We start from the raw sequence: 13,063 nt of genomic DNA on the forward strand, positions 1-13,063 counted from the left end.
ATTCTATTTCTGAAGACAAAGCGACCACACAAGAAGCTTTTGCTATGTGCATTAGAAAAAACAATACTGTAATTCAAATTATGTAATTCCAAAGGAATAATGCTGCTTAATCCCATGTCTTGCACAATTTAACTCCATAAACTCTCTCTTTCAAGTCGGTCTGTTGTAAACACACCTTAAATTCCTAATATAATTAATACTCGTATTTGTTGGCTTCTTCCCAAAAGTTAACCTCACAAAATATACAAAACAAATTTCACATTAATATTTCAAGGTAATTATAAAATAGCCCCAATCCTTCACATTCATTCTGCTCATTTCTAGCCAATGGTTTTCACTTAATGTTATGGTTGCAGTGAAGGTGTCTTCCCTACTCTTACACTATGGTATTGATGCAACTTTCTCAAGCTTCTAGCATCGATGCAACTTTCTCAAGCTTCTAGTGTGTCAGACTTTTCTTATTCCAAGTCAAACACAGTTGTAAAATTCTTATAGTTTGTCTTTCATTCATCCTACCTATACCAAAGTTTTAAGACTTAAAAGGGCATGAATTTCAAAACAAGTCCTAAGAGTAAAGTCAATACTATTTTGATACCACGATTTAAATTAGTATTACTCAATGGGAATGCAAACTGGTGCAGCCACTCTGGAAAACAGTATGGAGGTTTCTCAGAAAACTAAAAGTAGAACTACCCTATAGCCCAGCAATTGCACTACTAGGCATTTATCCATGGGACACAGGTGTGCTGTTTCAAAGGGACACATGCACCCCCAAGTTTATAGCAGCACTATCAACAACAACCAAAGTATGGAAAGAGCCCAAACGTCCATCGATGGATGAATGGATAAAGCAAAAGTGGTATATATATACAATGGAGTATTACTCGGCAATCAAAAAGAATGAAATCTTGCCATTGCAACTACGTGGCTGGAACTGGAGGGTATTATGCTAAGTGAAATTAGTCAGTCAGAGAAAGACAAAAATCATATGACTTCACTCATATGAGAACTTTAAGAGACAAAACAGATGAACATAAGGGAAGGGAAACAAAAATAATATAAAAATAGGGAGGAGGACAAAACAGAAGAGACTCATAAATATGGAGAACAAACTGAGGGTTACTGGAGGGGTTGTGGGAGGGGGGAGGGGGTAAATGGGTAAGGGGCACTAAGGAATCTACTCCTGAAATCATTGTTGCACTATATGCTAACTAATTTGGATGTAATTTAAAAAATAAAAAATAAAATAAAAAAATTAATATTACTCAAGCTAAATAAGGTTTGTCAAACCGAATACATATAATATCACCTAGGTTTACAGTACAATTTGCACCTGTAGATCAAAGAAGATACATAGTGTTATCTGGGGGAAATGACCAGACAGAAAAACTAGAGGACAGCAAGCCATATGGGTTAAAAGAACAGCCTTAAGATTAGTTTCATTTTTCTGAGATGGCAATCACTTTCTGGCAGGAGTCCAGAATCTACTATGTGAGAACTCCAAGTGCAATTGGGAAAATTTTCCAAAAAGATGTTAATACACGACTGTGATTCTCATATCTTTTTTTAATTTTTTATTTATTTATTTTTTTTAAAGATTTATTTTTTTTAATTTATTTTTTTCAGTATATGAAGTTTATTGTCAAATTGGTTTCCATACAACACCCAATGCTCATCCCAAAAGGTGCCCTCCTCAATACCCATCACCCACCCTCCCCTCCTTCCCACCCCCCATCAACCCTCAGTTTGTTCTCAGTTTTTAAGAGTCTCATATCTTAATAAATGTAGGTCACCCATTTTCTTCTCTCTTAAGACTAGAATTTGAAACATCTCAGTATACTAGGAAATTTTCAAAATTTATGGCTGTGGCAGCATTTGTCTCTGCATCTTTCCTTCTATTGGTTTTAGGTTCACCATGTATGTTTAAAAACATTTTGGTTACCTTTAAAGCATTCAAGATTCCTTCCATGGCCTACATGACACTGTGTAATTGACAACCTGTCCTGTGTTAAGTATGGGCTCTCATTCTATCCTCATTTGTGATGTATATTCCACATCAATAATAGGCAATTCTCAAAGCAATCTCTTTGGCATTGTATCCCCAGATATTCCATTATTCTCCTCTTTTCTTTGTATTTTGCTAACCGGCCAGCCTCCCATATCTTTCTTAAATATAAATTCTCTTTACCATGTCCAAGACTTTTGAGTCTGTCTTATGCTAGGGAATTCTTTAGGCCATCAGGATAGCTGTTTCATGGTTTTCTATTTTTAACTCAGAAGAAGAATTCTTCACCAAATATTTCTAAAGAGGAAATCCTGTTCCAATGCTTTTTAAGAATATGTTCTTGGAGTTCCAGTGAGGAGCAAAATCTTTACCCCACGTATTCCTTCTTCATTCTCGAGTGTGGAGTTCCTGTATTCAGGGTGATCTTTTGTACTTCCATGCTATCACAAACATCAATTTCTGCTACAAGCTATCTCTTTACTTTCTCAAATATTTATCTGTCAGTTTAATACTTTAAGATTCCTCTGAAGTTTTGCCCATTTCAAATCTTTCTTTACCATATGCAGTGTTAATGCTATGGCTTATATTTGAATTTATATTTATATTTTGCTGGCATACCAATTCCTGAAGCCTTTTTGTGTGAAAACATATTTGCCCAATGTCTATGAGGGCTTCTTGCAAACTATCAATTTCTCCAGCATGAATCTCTCAACTGCATTAAAAATTTGCATTACACTATAGATGCTTGCTGCCATAGAATGGAAGCTGACTGGCAATTGAAAACAGCAATCCAGCCTACCTTGTGAAAGAAATCTATTAAACTGATTTCCTCCCACCTCCAGCTACCATCATAGCTAGTTAACTTTAAGCACACACTAATCATCATGTCTGTCGTGTCTTCACTAACCCAATGTTCTCCACATTAGACTTGGAAAAGACTGAGGGACATTCATCATTTTGTTTTTACAATATTTGTGTAAATATAAATTTTTTCAAGTAGTCATATTCCAGTGTTATTTTTGTAAGTTCAGGTTACCTTTCCTTTGTTGTTAATTCTCCTTCCCCTTCTGCCAAAAAAAATGTAAAGTTTATTCTATGTACTTCCTGTTATCCCTTTCCCACTGTCTATTTCACCCACCTAAAAATTCTTTCCCAGACAGCATGGGAACTGCCATCTTCAACTACTACCCCTTTCTTACCACCCCCCTTTCTAGGGTAAGCTGAGTGGTTAACTTTTGCATCAGAAAGGCTTGGATTCAGATCCTGCCTCTCTTCTGTTACAAGTTACATGAAAACGGGGAAGTCAACTTTTCTGAATCTCGTATGTTAAAGGATGGTGATAATTATTGCTTAATTAATAGGATTACTGTTCTGTTCAAATGAGATAACCTATAGCCGACATAGAGAAGAGTCTAATATTCCTCCATTTTCTTGATGTAATTAACTGATCACCAAAAGGTACTCACCAAAATGTTGAATTTCTAAATCTCGATCAGAAGACTTTCAGTAACTAAAGCTCAAGTTGTAACTGATTTTAATATTAATGCTAATGAGATTATTTATTGGTTATACCCCTGATGGCTGCTTATCCTTTTACATCATTAGGAAATCCAACCAAGGGTGTCATGAAGAATGAGTTCACCACTGCAAATGTAACAGTGACAAATCCTCCACTTTCCAACGCTGCTTCAACATCACAGAGTTCCCAACGCAAGAGTGAGTGTAAAAATTCATGCTGAAATGTTAAATTTGTATGTTGGATAGCATTAAATTCAGAACATTTTCCAGCCCACAGCTACCGAAGAACCATGCCCCCACCTGTCTTATCTGGTCTCTACCAAATTGGACAACCATTTGGCAACTTGGCTTTGTACCGTGATACTTTATCCCTCCATAGCCACAAATGGGTGGGTGCCAGGAAAGATCACTTTAAGGCCAAACAGTAATCTATGATATCCCCTGACACAAAACACAAAAAGTGACCTTGGCAACAAATTAGAAAACTTTGATGAAATGGGAAAATTCTTAGAAAGAAACAAATTGCTAAAATTGACTCAATAAGATAGGTAGTCTGAAAAGATATAGAAACAATTAAAGATATTGCATTAGAAATTTTAAATGGTCCCACGAAGAAAACTTCAAGCAGGATGGCTTCAACTCTGAATTCTATATGCAAAAGAAATGATACCATTCTTCTCAAATCCTTTCAGGAAGAGGAGGAAGGAACACTACAGAAGTACTTGTTTGAGGCCAGCTTTATCCTCATACCAAAGCTAGAAAAGAATGAAAAGAAAACAAAATCAAGTAAAGAAAACCAATATCCTTCATGAACATTGATGCAACTATCCTTAATAAAATATTAACAAACCAACTTTGGCAACATACAGAAAGGGATAGAAAACATAAATAAGTGATTTCCTTCCAGGAATGTATGACTGGCTTAATACATGAAAATCAAGTAGAGCAACGCACTATATTGGTGGGATCAGGAGATGCAGAAAAAGCAGTTGACAAAATTTAGTACCCACTTTTAATTAGAAATTTCAGTAAACTAGAAATAAAGTGTAATTTCCCCCAACTGGAAAGGGTATCTATGAAAACATCATTCTTAATAGTGAAATATTTCATGGTTTCCTCTTAAGATCTTGAACGCAGTGAAGATGTCCATTCTTTTCAAAATTATAACCAAGGGTCCTAGATAGGACAATAAGGTGATGACAGGTAGGTAGGTAGAATAGATAGACAGACAGATAGATATATCCGTTTATACAGATTTGAAAGGAAGAAATAAAACAGATTTCCTTAGCATACTATATCATAATTTATGCAGAAAACCAAAAAACTCAGAAACTACTAAAGCTAATAGAGTATTTCCTATCACAAGATATAAGAGATATAAAAATAAACCATATTTCTGCATGTTAACAATGACAATTCAAAAATAAAATTAAGGGAATAGTGACATTAACAAAAGCACCAGAAAGAATAAAATATTTAGGAATATATTTAATAGGAGAAGTGTAAGATTTGCACAATGAACTATTGTTCTGCGAGATATTAAATATCTAAGTAAATGGAAAGATACTACATATTCATGGATGGAAAGACTGAATATTTTAAGTTGGCATTCCCCCCCATTGATAAATATTTGACTAATTTATTCAATTCAATTCCTATCAGAATCACAGAATCACAGCAAATCATTAGAAATTGATAAGATGATCCTAAATAATATTTGGAAATGAAAAATACCTAGAATAGCTAAAACTATTTGGTCAAGGAAGAGCAAAGTTGGAGGACTTACATAAGCTAGCTTCAAAACTTACTCTAAAGCTATAGTAATCAAGACAGGTGTTTTTGAGACATTATTAATAGTAACAATATTCATAATAGTCACACTGGAAACAATCCAAATGCCCACTAACTGGTGTGATGGAATATTCCATTGGTTTTTCCACTTGAAATGGGTTTGGAATATTCTAAAACAGGATATCCATACAATGGACTACTATTCAGCAATTTAAAGGAACAAATTACTGATGCATGTGGTAATACCATGAACCTCAAAACCATTATGCTCAGTGAAAAAAGCCTTTTAAAAAACACCACATATTTTATAATTCTATTTATATGAAACATCCAGAATAGACATTCTTATAGGGTCAGAAACCACATAAGTAGTTGCCTAAAGCTGGAGGTGGAACTGGGGATTGACTGCAGAAAGTCCCAAGGGAGTTTTTTATGTTGAAAATATTCTAAATCTGGATTACAGTTTTGGTTGTACAACTCTATAAATTTACTGAAAATTATTGACTTGTATACTTAAAATGAGTGAATTTGGTTGTGAATTTCTTTATAAAACTTTACCTAAAAATAAAAGGAGGGGCACCTGAGTAGCTCAGTTGGTTAAGTGCCTGACTCTTGATATCTGCTCAGGTCATGATCTCATGGTTCATGAGTTCAAGCTTTATGTCCGGCTCTGCTTAGACAGTGAGAAGTCTGCTTGGGATTCTCTCTCTCTCCCTCTCTGCCCCTCTCCTGCTTTCTCTCTCTCTCTCTCTCTCTCTCTCTCTCTCAAAATAAACATTAAAAAATAAAATAATAAAATAAAATAAAAACAAAAGGAAAGAAAATGTTGAGCTAGTCTAATCAAATTTACTTTCTGTGTAACCTTAACTAGAAAACTCAAACAAATGAAAAAGTTATTAGCTGTGAAAACTGAAGCAGAAAGGTTTCGACAGAGTGAGTCTGAGACAACCATGACGACTCCTGTGCATACCTATGGCATAAGCAAACAGATGGTATGAATAATAAAAATTGATAGGAAAGAATGGAGAGAACGGATGTGGGAGATGAACAGACCCCATGAGCAAGATTAAGTTGTTCATGATAGAGAGAGCGGCAAGACCTAGAGCTCCCTTGAGCTTAGACAACTTTCTAGCTCCAACCACATATATCGTCACTATAAGCACTTCCCAAATCCTGGCCTCCATGGTGTGAAGTAATTTGTATCCTTATTCAAAATATCCTGACTGGAAAAGCTAGTAATCTGGCATAACAGCCTTATCACACACCATCCATTGTAAACAATAAAGGCATTCTTGGCATATCCATAGTCCTTAATAAGAAATAGCTATAGGATTCTTGGGAGATCTCTATGGTAGAAGGAGATGGCAAGTGGGATGTGCAAGGCCCAGTACATCAGGAACAGGGGCGCCTGGGTGGCTCAGTTGGTTAAGCACCCGACTTCGGCTCAGGTCATGATCTCACCGTTCGTGGGTTCAAGCCCCGCGTTGGGCTCTGTGCTGGGCTCCAGAGCCTGGAGCCTACTTCGAATTTTGTGTCTCCCTCTCTCTCTCTCTGCCCCTCCCCTGCTCACACTCTGTCTCTCTCAAAAATAAACATTAAAAAAAAATCGAAACACATCGGGAACATCCATTTTCCCATTATATTGAATTCTCTTTAGCATAACATAAAGGAGGTTATATAGAAGGAGCCTAATTTCATACCATAACTGTGAACTAATGGTTTTATTTAATGAGACAATTTCCACATAGAGGAATTTGAAGAGAGGGGCCACTGCTCCTTCATATGTAGAACATTTCCTTGTGGTAGTGTTTTGGCTTCTGTTAAGTAGAATCTATTTTGCAGGCAATATATGTCTGTAAGGTACCTTTAGCAGACCAAAACCCCATCCATTTCATAATATGATTGTCCTGAATATAAACAAGAATAAAAGTAAATATGCATCTGCAAAATGTATAGCAGTTGAAGACTAAGCTCAAATAATCTGTATTCTGCACTAATACTCATTCAGTCACTGATTAGGAAAATGTCATTCAGGGACCATGGTTTATTAAAATTAGCACTTATACAGAAGTGTGTGGTCAGCCCCATGAGTCCATTAAGACTCCTAATTTTACTTTGATTTATGCAGTAAAATGTCCTATGCATCTCTGTTCTGGGGACTATTGTATTTATTTAGCTTCTAAACACAGTTTGAAGTGGCTTTCTTCCAAGTAGTTTAAAAAAAAATACACCCACAAAGCTATTTCTTGAAAAATAAGGCACCCTGGAAAGCAAGATAATTAAATAAAGGTATTTACTGCTATTCTTTGCATTTGCCATTTGATTAACCAGTTCCATACTAAATCCTTTAGAGATTTTTTTACAAAACTCATTTTTGGGGTAGTCATTTCTCCTCAGACCTCTCTTGTTTCTCAAGGTGCTTCCTGCTTAGTATGGAATCCATTTGCTATAATGAGTTTGCACGCATTTCCATTTGTGCCTGATGAAACCAGGAGCTAGCCCAGATTCCCAGTTAGCAGAGCAATGTTCCCTTTCCATCTCTACCCATCACGCACATAAATATTCAAAATTAGCAAACCCAAGAGCCAGAGACAGGAGGAGAACCAAACAATCTACTGGTAAGAGAAGGTTGAACAGCTGAAGCTTTATCTTCCTCTTAAACATAAGGTAATGGATCCTTGGATAGTAACTATCAGGTAAAAGCACTGTGGGTACATCATCTGAAGTGTAGATTTGATTTCAAGTAAAGAAGAGTTAGTGAAATTTATTGCTTTACTCCCTAGAAAGGATGTAGATCAAAAAGAAGCAAGTCCTCAAACCATTTATCTCTAATCATTTCCCATTCTCTTAAAGTTCTGTGTATTTCTCCTATGTTACTCTTTTATTCAACCTGGAGAAGACATGTTCCTGGAATTCCAGAATTTTTAAGATAGAAAGTATCACTAAGTTAGTGTTCTGAATTTACAGTTAAATAAATGAGAGCCTGTTGAATTAATTAATGTTAGTTTATTCACTACAAGTCTATTAAAAGGCTTCTGTGCCTGGCATGCCTCTTAGCTTCTAGGGATGGCCGGCAGAAGGCCTTTGCATTCCTTGGCTTGTAGATGCACCCCTTTAATCTCTGCCTCTGTCTTCACATGGTCTTTTTCTCTGTGTATTCACATGCCTTCTCCTCCCTCTGTGTCTCCTCTTTCTGTCTGTGCATTTTCTTCTTTTTTTATTTTCTGAGTGTTTAATGTTTTTATTATTTATTTTTGGGAGAGAGAGCAAGACAGAGTGTAAGCAGGAAAAGGAACAGAGAGAGAAGGAGACACAGAATCTGAAGCAGGGTCCAGGCTCTGAGCTCTCAGCACAGAGCCTGACGTGGACTCGAACTCATGAACCGTGAGATTGTGACCTGAGCCGAAGTCGGACACTTAGTCGTCTGAGCCACCCAGGCACCCCTGTGCATTCTCTTATACAGATGCCTGAAGTTATGAAGTTCCTTAACTTAATTACACCTGCAAAGACCTGTTCCAATAAGGTCCTATTCCCAGGTACTGGGTGCACATTCAGTTGGTTTCTGAGGAGAGAAGAGTAAAGGAAGAGGAAGATGGAGAGGAGAAATAGGTGCTTTTCTTGCTGGTAATTTAATCACGTAGGTATCTGTAACCAGATTTAAAAGCAAGCACGGTACACACTGCAAGAAATTGGCAAGGAAGGGAAAACTATTACTCTTTCTCTTGCTGGTGAATTCTCAGTTGGCTGAGGAAAGAATGTGGATAAGATTATACGTAGAAGGCAGATCGAGATGGACAATATGCCAATACTTAACTCAACGAAGGCAAGGACTTGGTCCAAATACCTACAAGGGTTTTGCCAAGCCAGATTTTCTGCTACCACAGCATAAACAATATTACAGACTTAAAATCTGGCTTCTGTCAAGTAGAAATGAATAACATTTATAAGTCATCAGTAGGTTATTAAGTAAGAGTAATAACATTTACAAATAGTGACTAGTTTATCAAATATGTATCTTTCTTCTATAATTTATTCCAGCTTAATATGGAGTTTATGTCTGCACAAAAACCAGAGATAATTGTACAATAACCAAATAGACATTTTAGATATACTGGTAGCTAAACATGAGAACGACCTACGCTTAAGCCCTGCTTTTCCAGGCACCACACCTGTCTTAAAATAAAAATTAAGCTCTTTATTTATTTTTTTCAACGTTTTTTATTTATTTTTGGGACAGAGAGAGACAGAGCATGAACGGGGGAGGGGCAGAGAGAGAGGGAGACACAGAATCGGAAACAGGCTCCAGGCTCCGAGCCATCAGCCCAGAGCCTGACGCGGGGCTCGAACTCACGGACCGCGAGATCGTGACCTGGCTGAAGTCGGACGCTTAACCGACTGCACCACCCAGGCGCCCCAAATTAAGCTCTTTAATCATGCCAAGAGGAAGTTAGCTTATTGGTTATGAAGCATGATTCTGAAGTGAGATTGCTCAGGCTCAAATAATAGCACAATCATTTATTTGTACTATGGCCTTTGATAAGCCACTTAACTTCTCTGTGCCTCAGTTTCCTCATCTGTAAAAGAGCTAGAAGATCATAACCTTGTAGGATTCTTGTGAAGATTAAAAGAGATAAAATACACAAAGCTTAAAACAATTCCTGGCAAGTAAACATAATAAATGTTAGCTATGATTTTATTAATAATAATCCTTATAAAGGCCAGGCAAAGTTGGTATTTAGCACACCAGTTTCAAATAAGGAAATAGGTTCAGAAAGACTAAATGACTTGGCCATGGTTAAATCAAAAGAATTAAATTCAAACACTGTTTTTCTTGCCTCAAAACTCATAAACTCTTCACTATACCCTATTTGTTCTCATCATGACTATTTTATATGAAGTATATAAAGGTAGTAGGAAACAAGTAAGTTTATTTATTTATTTTGAGAGAGAGACCACATGCTAGTGGGGGAGGGGCATGGAGAGAGGGAGAGAGAGAATCCCAAGCACGCCCTGTGCTGTCGGTGCAGAGCCTGACACGGGGCTCAATCTCATGAACTGTGAGATCGTGACCTGAGCTGAAATCAAGAGTTGGACGCTTAACCGACTGAGCCATCCAGGCACCCCACAATTTGCTTTTAATTGTGTGAATCATACGCTTGACAAGTAAGTGTTCACCAATTACAGCACAAATTGGCTGATTGGCTGGCCCAGAATATAAGCCTGTGATTCTAAGAAAGGTGGTTCTCTGGCTGTCACCCATCAGGCCAGATTTATTCTTGACTGGCTTTTTCATCCTGAGCTCCTCATTTGCGTGTTCCTATTTCTTCTTCCCCTCTTCTTTCCTCCAATTGCTTATCCCGATTCTCCACATCCATCAAGGGCCTCTACAAGATTTTAGCTCAGTATTTCCCACAATTTAATGAGTGTCATGAGATATGTAAACCATTTGCACTATTATTTATTAGCTTCCTTTAAACTGATGCACTTTTGGTTCTTAAATTTGCTTGAGAAGAAAACCATTGTAAATGAAAAATGTGTTTCATGAGGCATCAACAGTAGCTATAAAATCACTATAAAAACAATGTAAAGGGGCACCTGGGTGGTTCACTGGGTTAAGCATCTGACTTTGGCTCAGGTAATGATCTCACGGTTCATGAGTTCATGTCCCACGTCAGGCTCTGTGCTGACAGCTCAGAGCCTGGAGCCTGCTTCGGATTCTGTGTCCCTCTCTTGCTCTGCCCCTCCCCTCTGGCACTCTGTCTCTCTCTCTCTCTCTCTCTCAAAAATAAATAAATATTAAAACAAATTTAAAAAAAACAAAATATAATTAAGTTGTAGCTAGGTTTTGTTGCTTGCCAAAGGCTCTTTGTTTAAGGCTTGGTCATTCTTGTTTAAAAAAATAAATCAAGATAAGCTCATGTTAGGTATTAATCACACATTTGCATTAAATTGTAATTTTGAAAGTTCCTCATTGAAATAACCAAATAAACTGAAAGAAAGATGAAAAGCTAATAACATTCTCATTGAATGTTTCAATCTTATTTAATGTCACTTTCCAGTACTGCCTTATGGAATCTCATACAACGCTATGCATCTCATCCTTTGGAAACTATTAATTTATCAGATCGCCCAGGCTCATTATTTCCTTAGGGAACTGCACCATTTACCTATGCCACTTATCTGGGAACTTAATCATTACATCTCTTACATGATATTTAATTAGTTTGTATTATTTCAAGAGGAATTCTTAGGACAACAAAGTCTGAGTCATACACAAGTCATGGTTTAGCCAAACCAGAAATACAAGTTAACACTTGACCAACATGGGGGTTGGGAGGGCTGACCTTCTGGGCAGTAGAAAACCCACGTATAACTTTGACTCCCCAAAAACTTAATTACTAATAGTCTACCATTGACCTTACAAATAACATAAGTAGTCAATTAACACATGTATGTAATATGTATCATATACTGTATTCTTATAATAAAGTAACCTAGAGAAGATGTTATTAAGAAAGTCATAAGGAAGGGCTCCTGGATGGCTCAATCCATTAAGCGTCTTTGACTCAGGTCATGATTTCGCAGTTTGTGAGTTCAAACCCCGAGTTGGGCTGTGCTGACAGCTCAGAGCCTGGAGTCTGCTTTGGAGTCTGTGTCTCCCTCTTGATCCCTGCCCCTCCCCCGTTCTAGTTCTGTCTCTCTCTCTCTCTCTTTCTATCAAAAATAAATAAATTTTAAAAAATCATTAGGAAAAGAAAATACATTTATAGTCCTACAATGTACCAAAAAAAAAAAAATCCATGTATAAGTAGACCCACACATTTCAAACCTGTGTTGATCTGGGGTCAACTCTAATGTCACATATAATGACTCAGCCAACGCTGTGCATAAGAAAATGATAAGGAAAACATGAATTGGGCATAGTAAATTATTTTTAAGTATATCAGTAAAGAATTATATATGGAATATATATGGGAATGTATCTTTTCTCCTTTCCTGTTAGTGACATTTTCTATGCATAACTATATACAGTTATATATGCATATATAGTTAGGAGCACAATATTCTTTATAAGACGATATTTAGCAAAGTTGTTTGTTGTTTTGCTGTTTAAGCTTTCTGTTTTAAAAGCTAACTGAGTATAGTTTTCGATTAATGTGGATTTAAGTTTGAAAATTTAGAAGTTCTCTTGCATTTCATAATACTTCCATCTCATAGAATAAAACTCAACAGATTTTAAGTTGCCAAACACTTTGACTAAGATTTTAGTCTTTACTAAATAGTTAAATTTGAGAGTAGCTTAATAGCATGCACTACACTCATTTGCTATCTGACTTTACTCACTTCACTATAGATCAGAGTTTAGATTTTTCTAAAAACATGTATTATGAAACTTACAAGTAAAACTCAGGAACAATTGTAAATGTCTTCACATTTCATGAATTCACACTTTATCCGTGTTCTATAACATTCATTGTTATTAAACTTTTATGCCCACAGAACTGAATCCAAATTTGAAGTGCCATATGAAAACACTTCATTACTTTCAAAATAATCTCTCTTTGATTTCATACAAAAAAGGTATCTATTTTAGTTTTGATTAAATATTTAAGATCTGCAGAATTTGTTCCTCAAAAAAACAGCATATGCATTCATATATAAAAGTCTGAAAAAAAAAAAAAAAAGAAAGTCTGGACCTCTTCGTACGCTCAATATAAGGGTTTTGCACTGACATACGTTATTGTTTTG

General features: G+C 36.4%; 1 protein-coding gene across 3 annotated transcripts in view; it reads left to right on the forward strand.

Moving 5' to 3' along the window:
• Positions 1–13,063, forward strand: part of EMCN (endomucin) — a 103,322-nt gene that overhangs the window by 51,788 nt on the left and 38,471 nt on the right. For all 3 annotated transcript variants that reach the window (XM_058721809.1, XM_058721808.1, XM_058721810.1), the window contains exon 4: positions 3,611–3,721. In XM_058721809.1, coding sequence (XP_058577792.1) covers positions 3,611–3,721 — 111 coding nt within the window. The remainder of the gene's footprint in view (positions 1–3,610; positions 3,722–13,063) is intronic.

The sequence above is a fragment of the Neofelis nebulosa genome, chromosome 3 (genome assembly GCF_028018385.1).
Source record: "Neofelis nebulosa isolate mNeoNeb1 chromosome 3, mNeoNeb1.pri, whole genome shotgun sequence".
In the NCBI taxonomy this organism is placed as follows: Eukaryota; Metazoa; Chordata; class Mammalia; order Carnivora; family Felidae; genus Neofelis; species Neofelis nebulosa.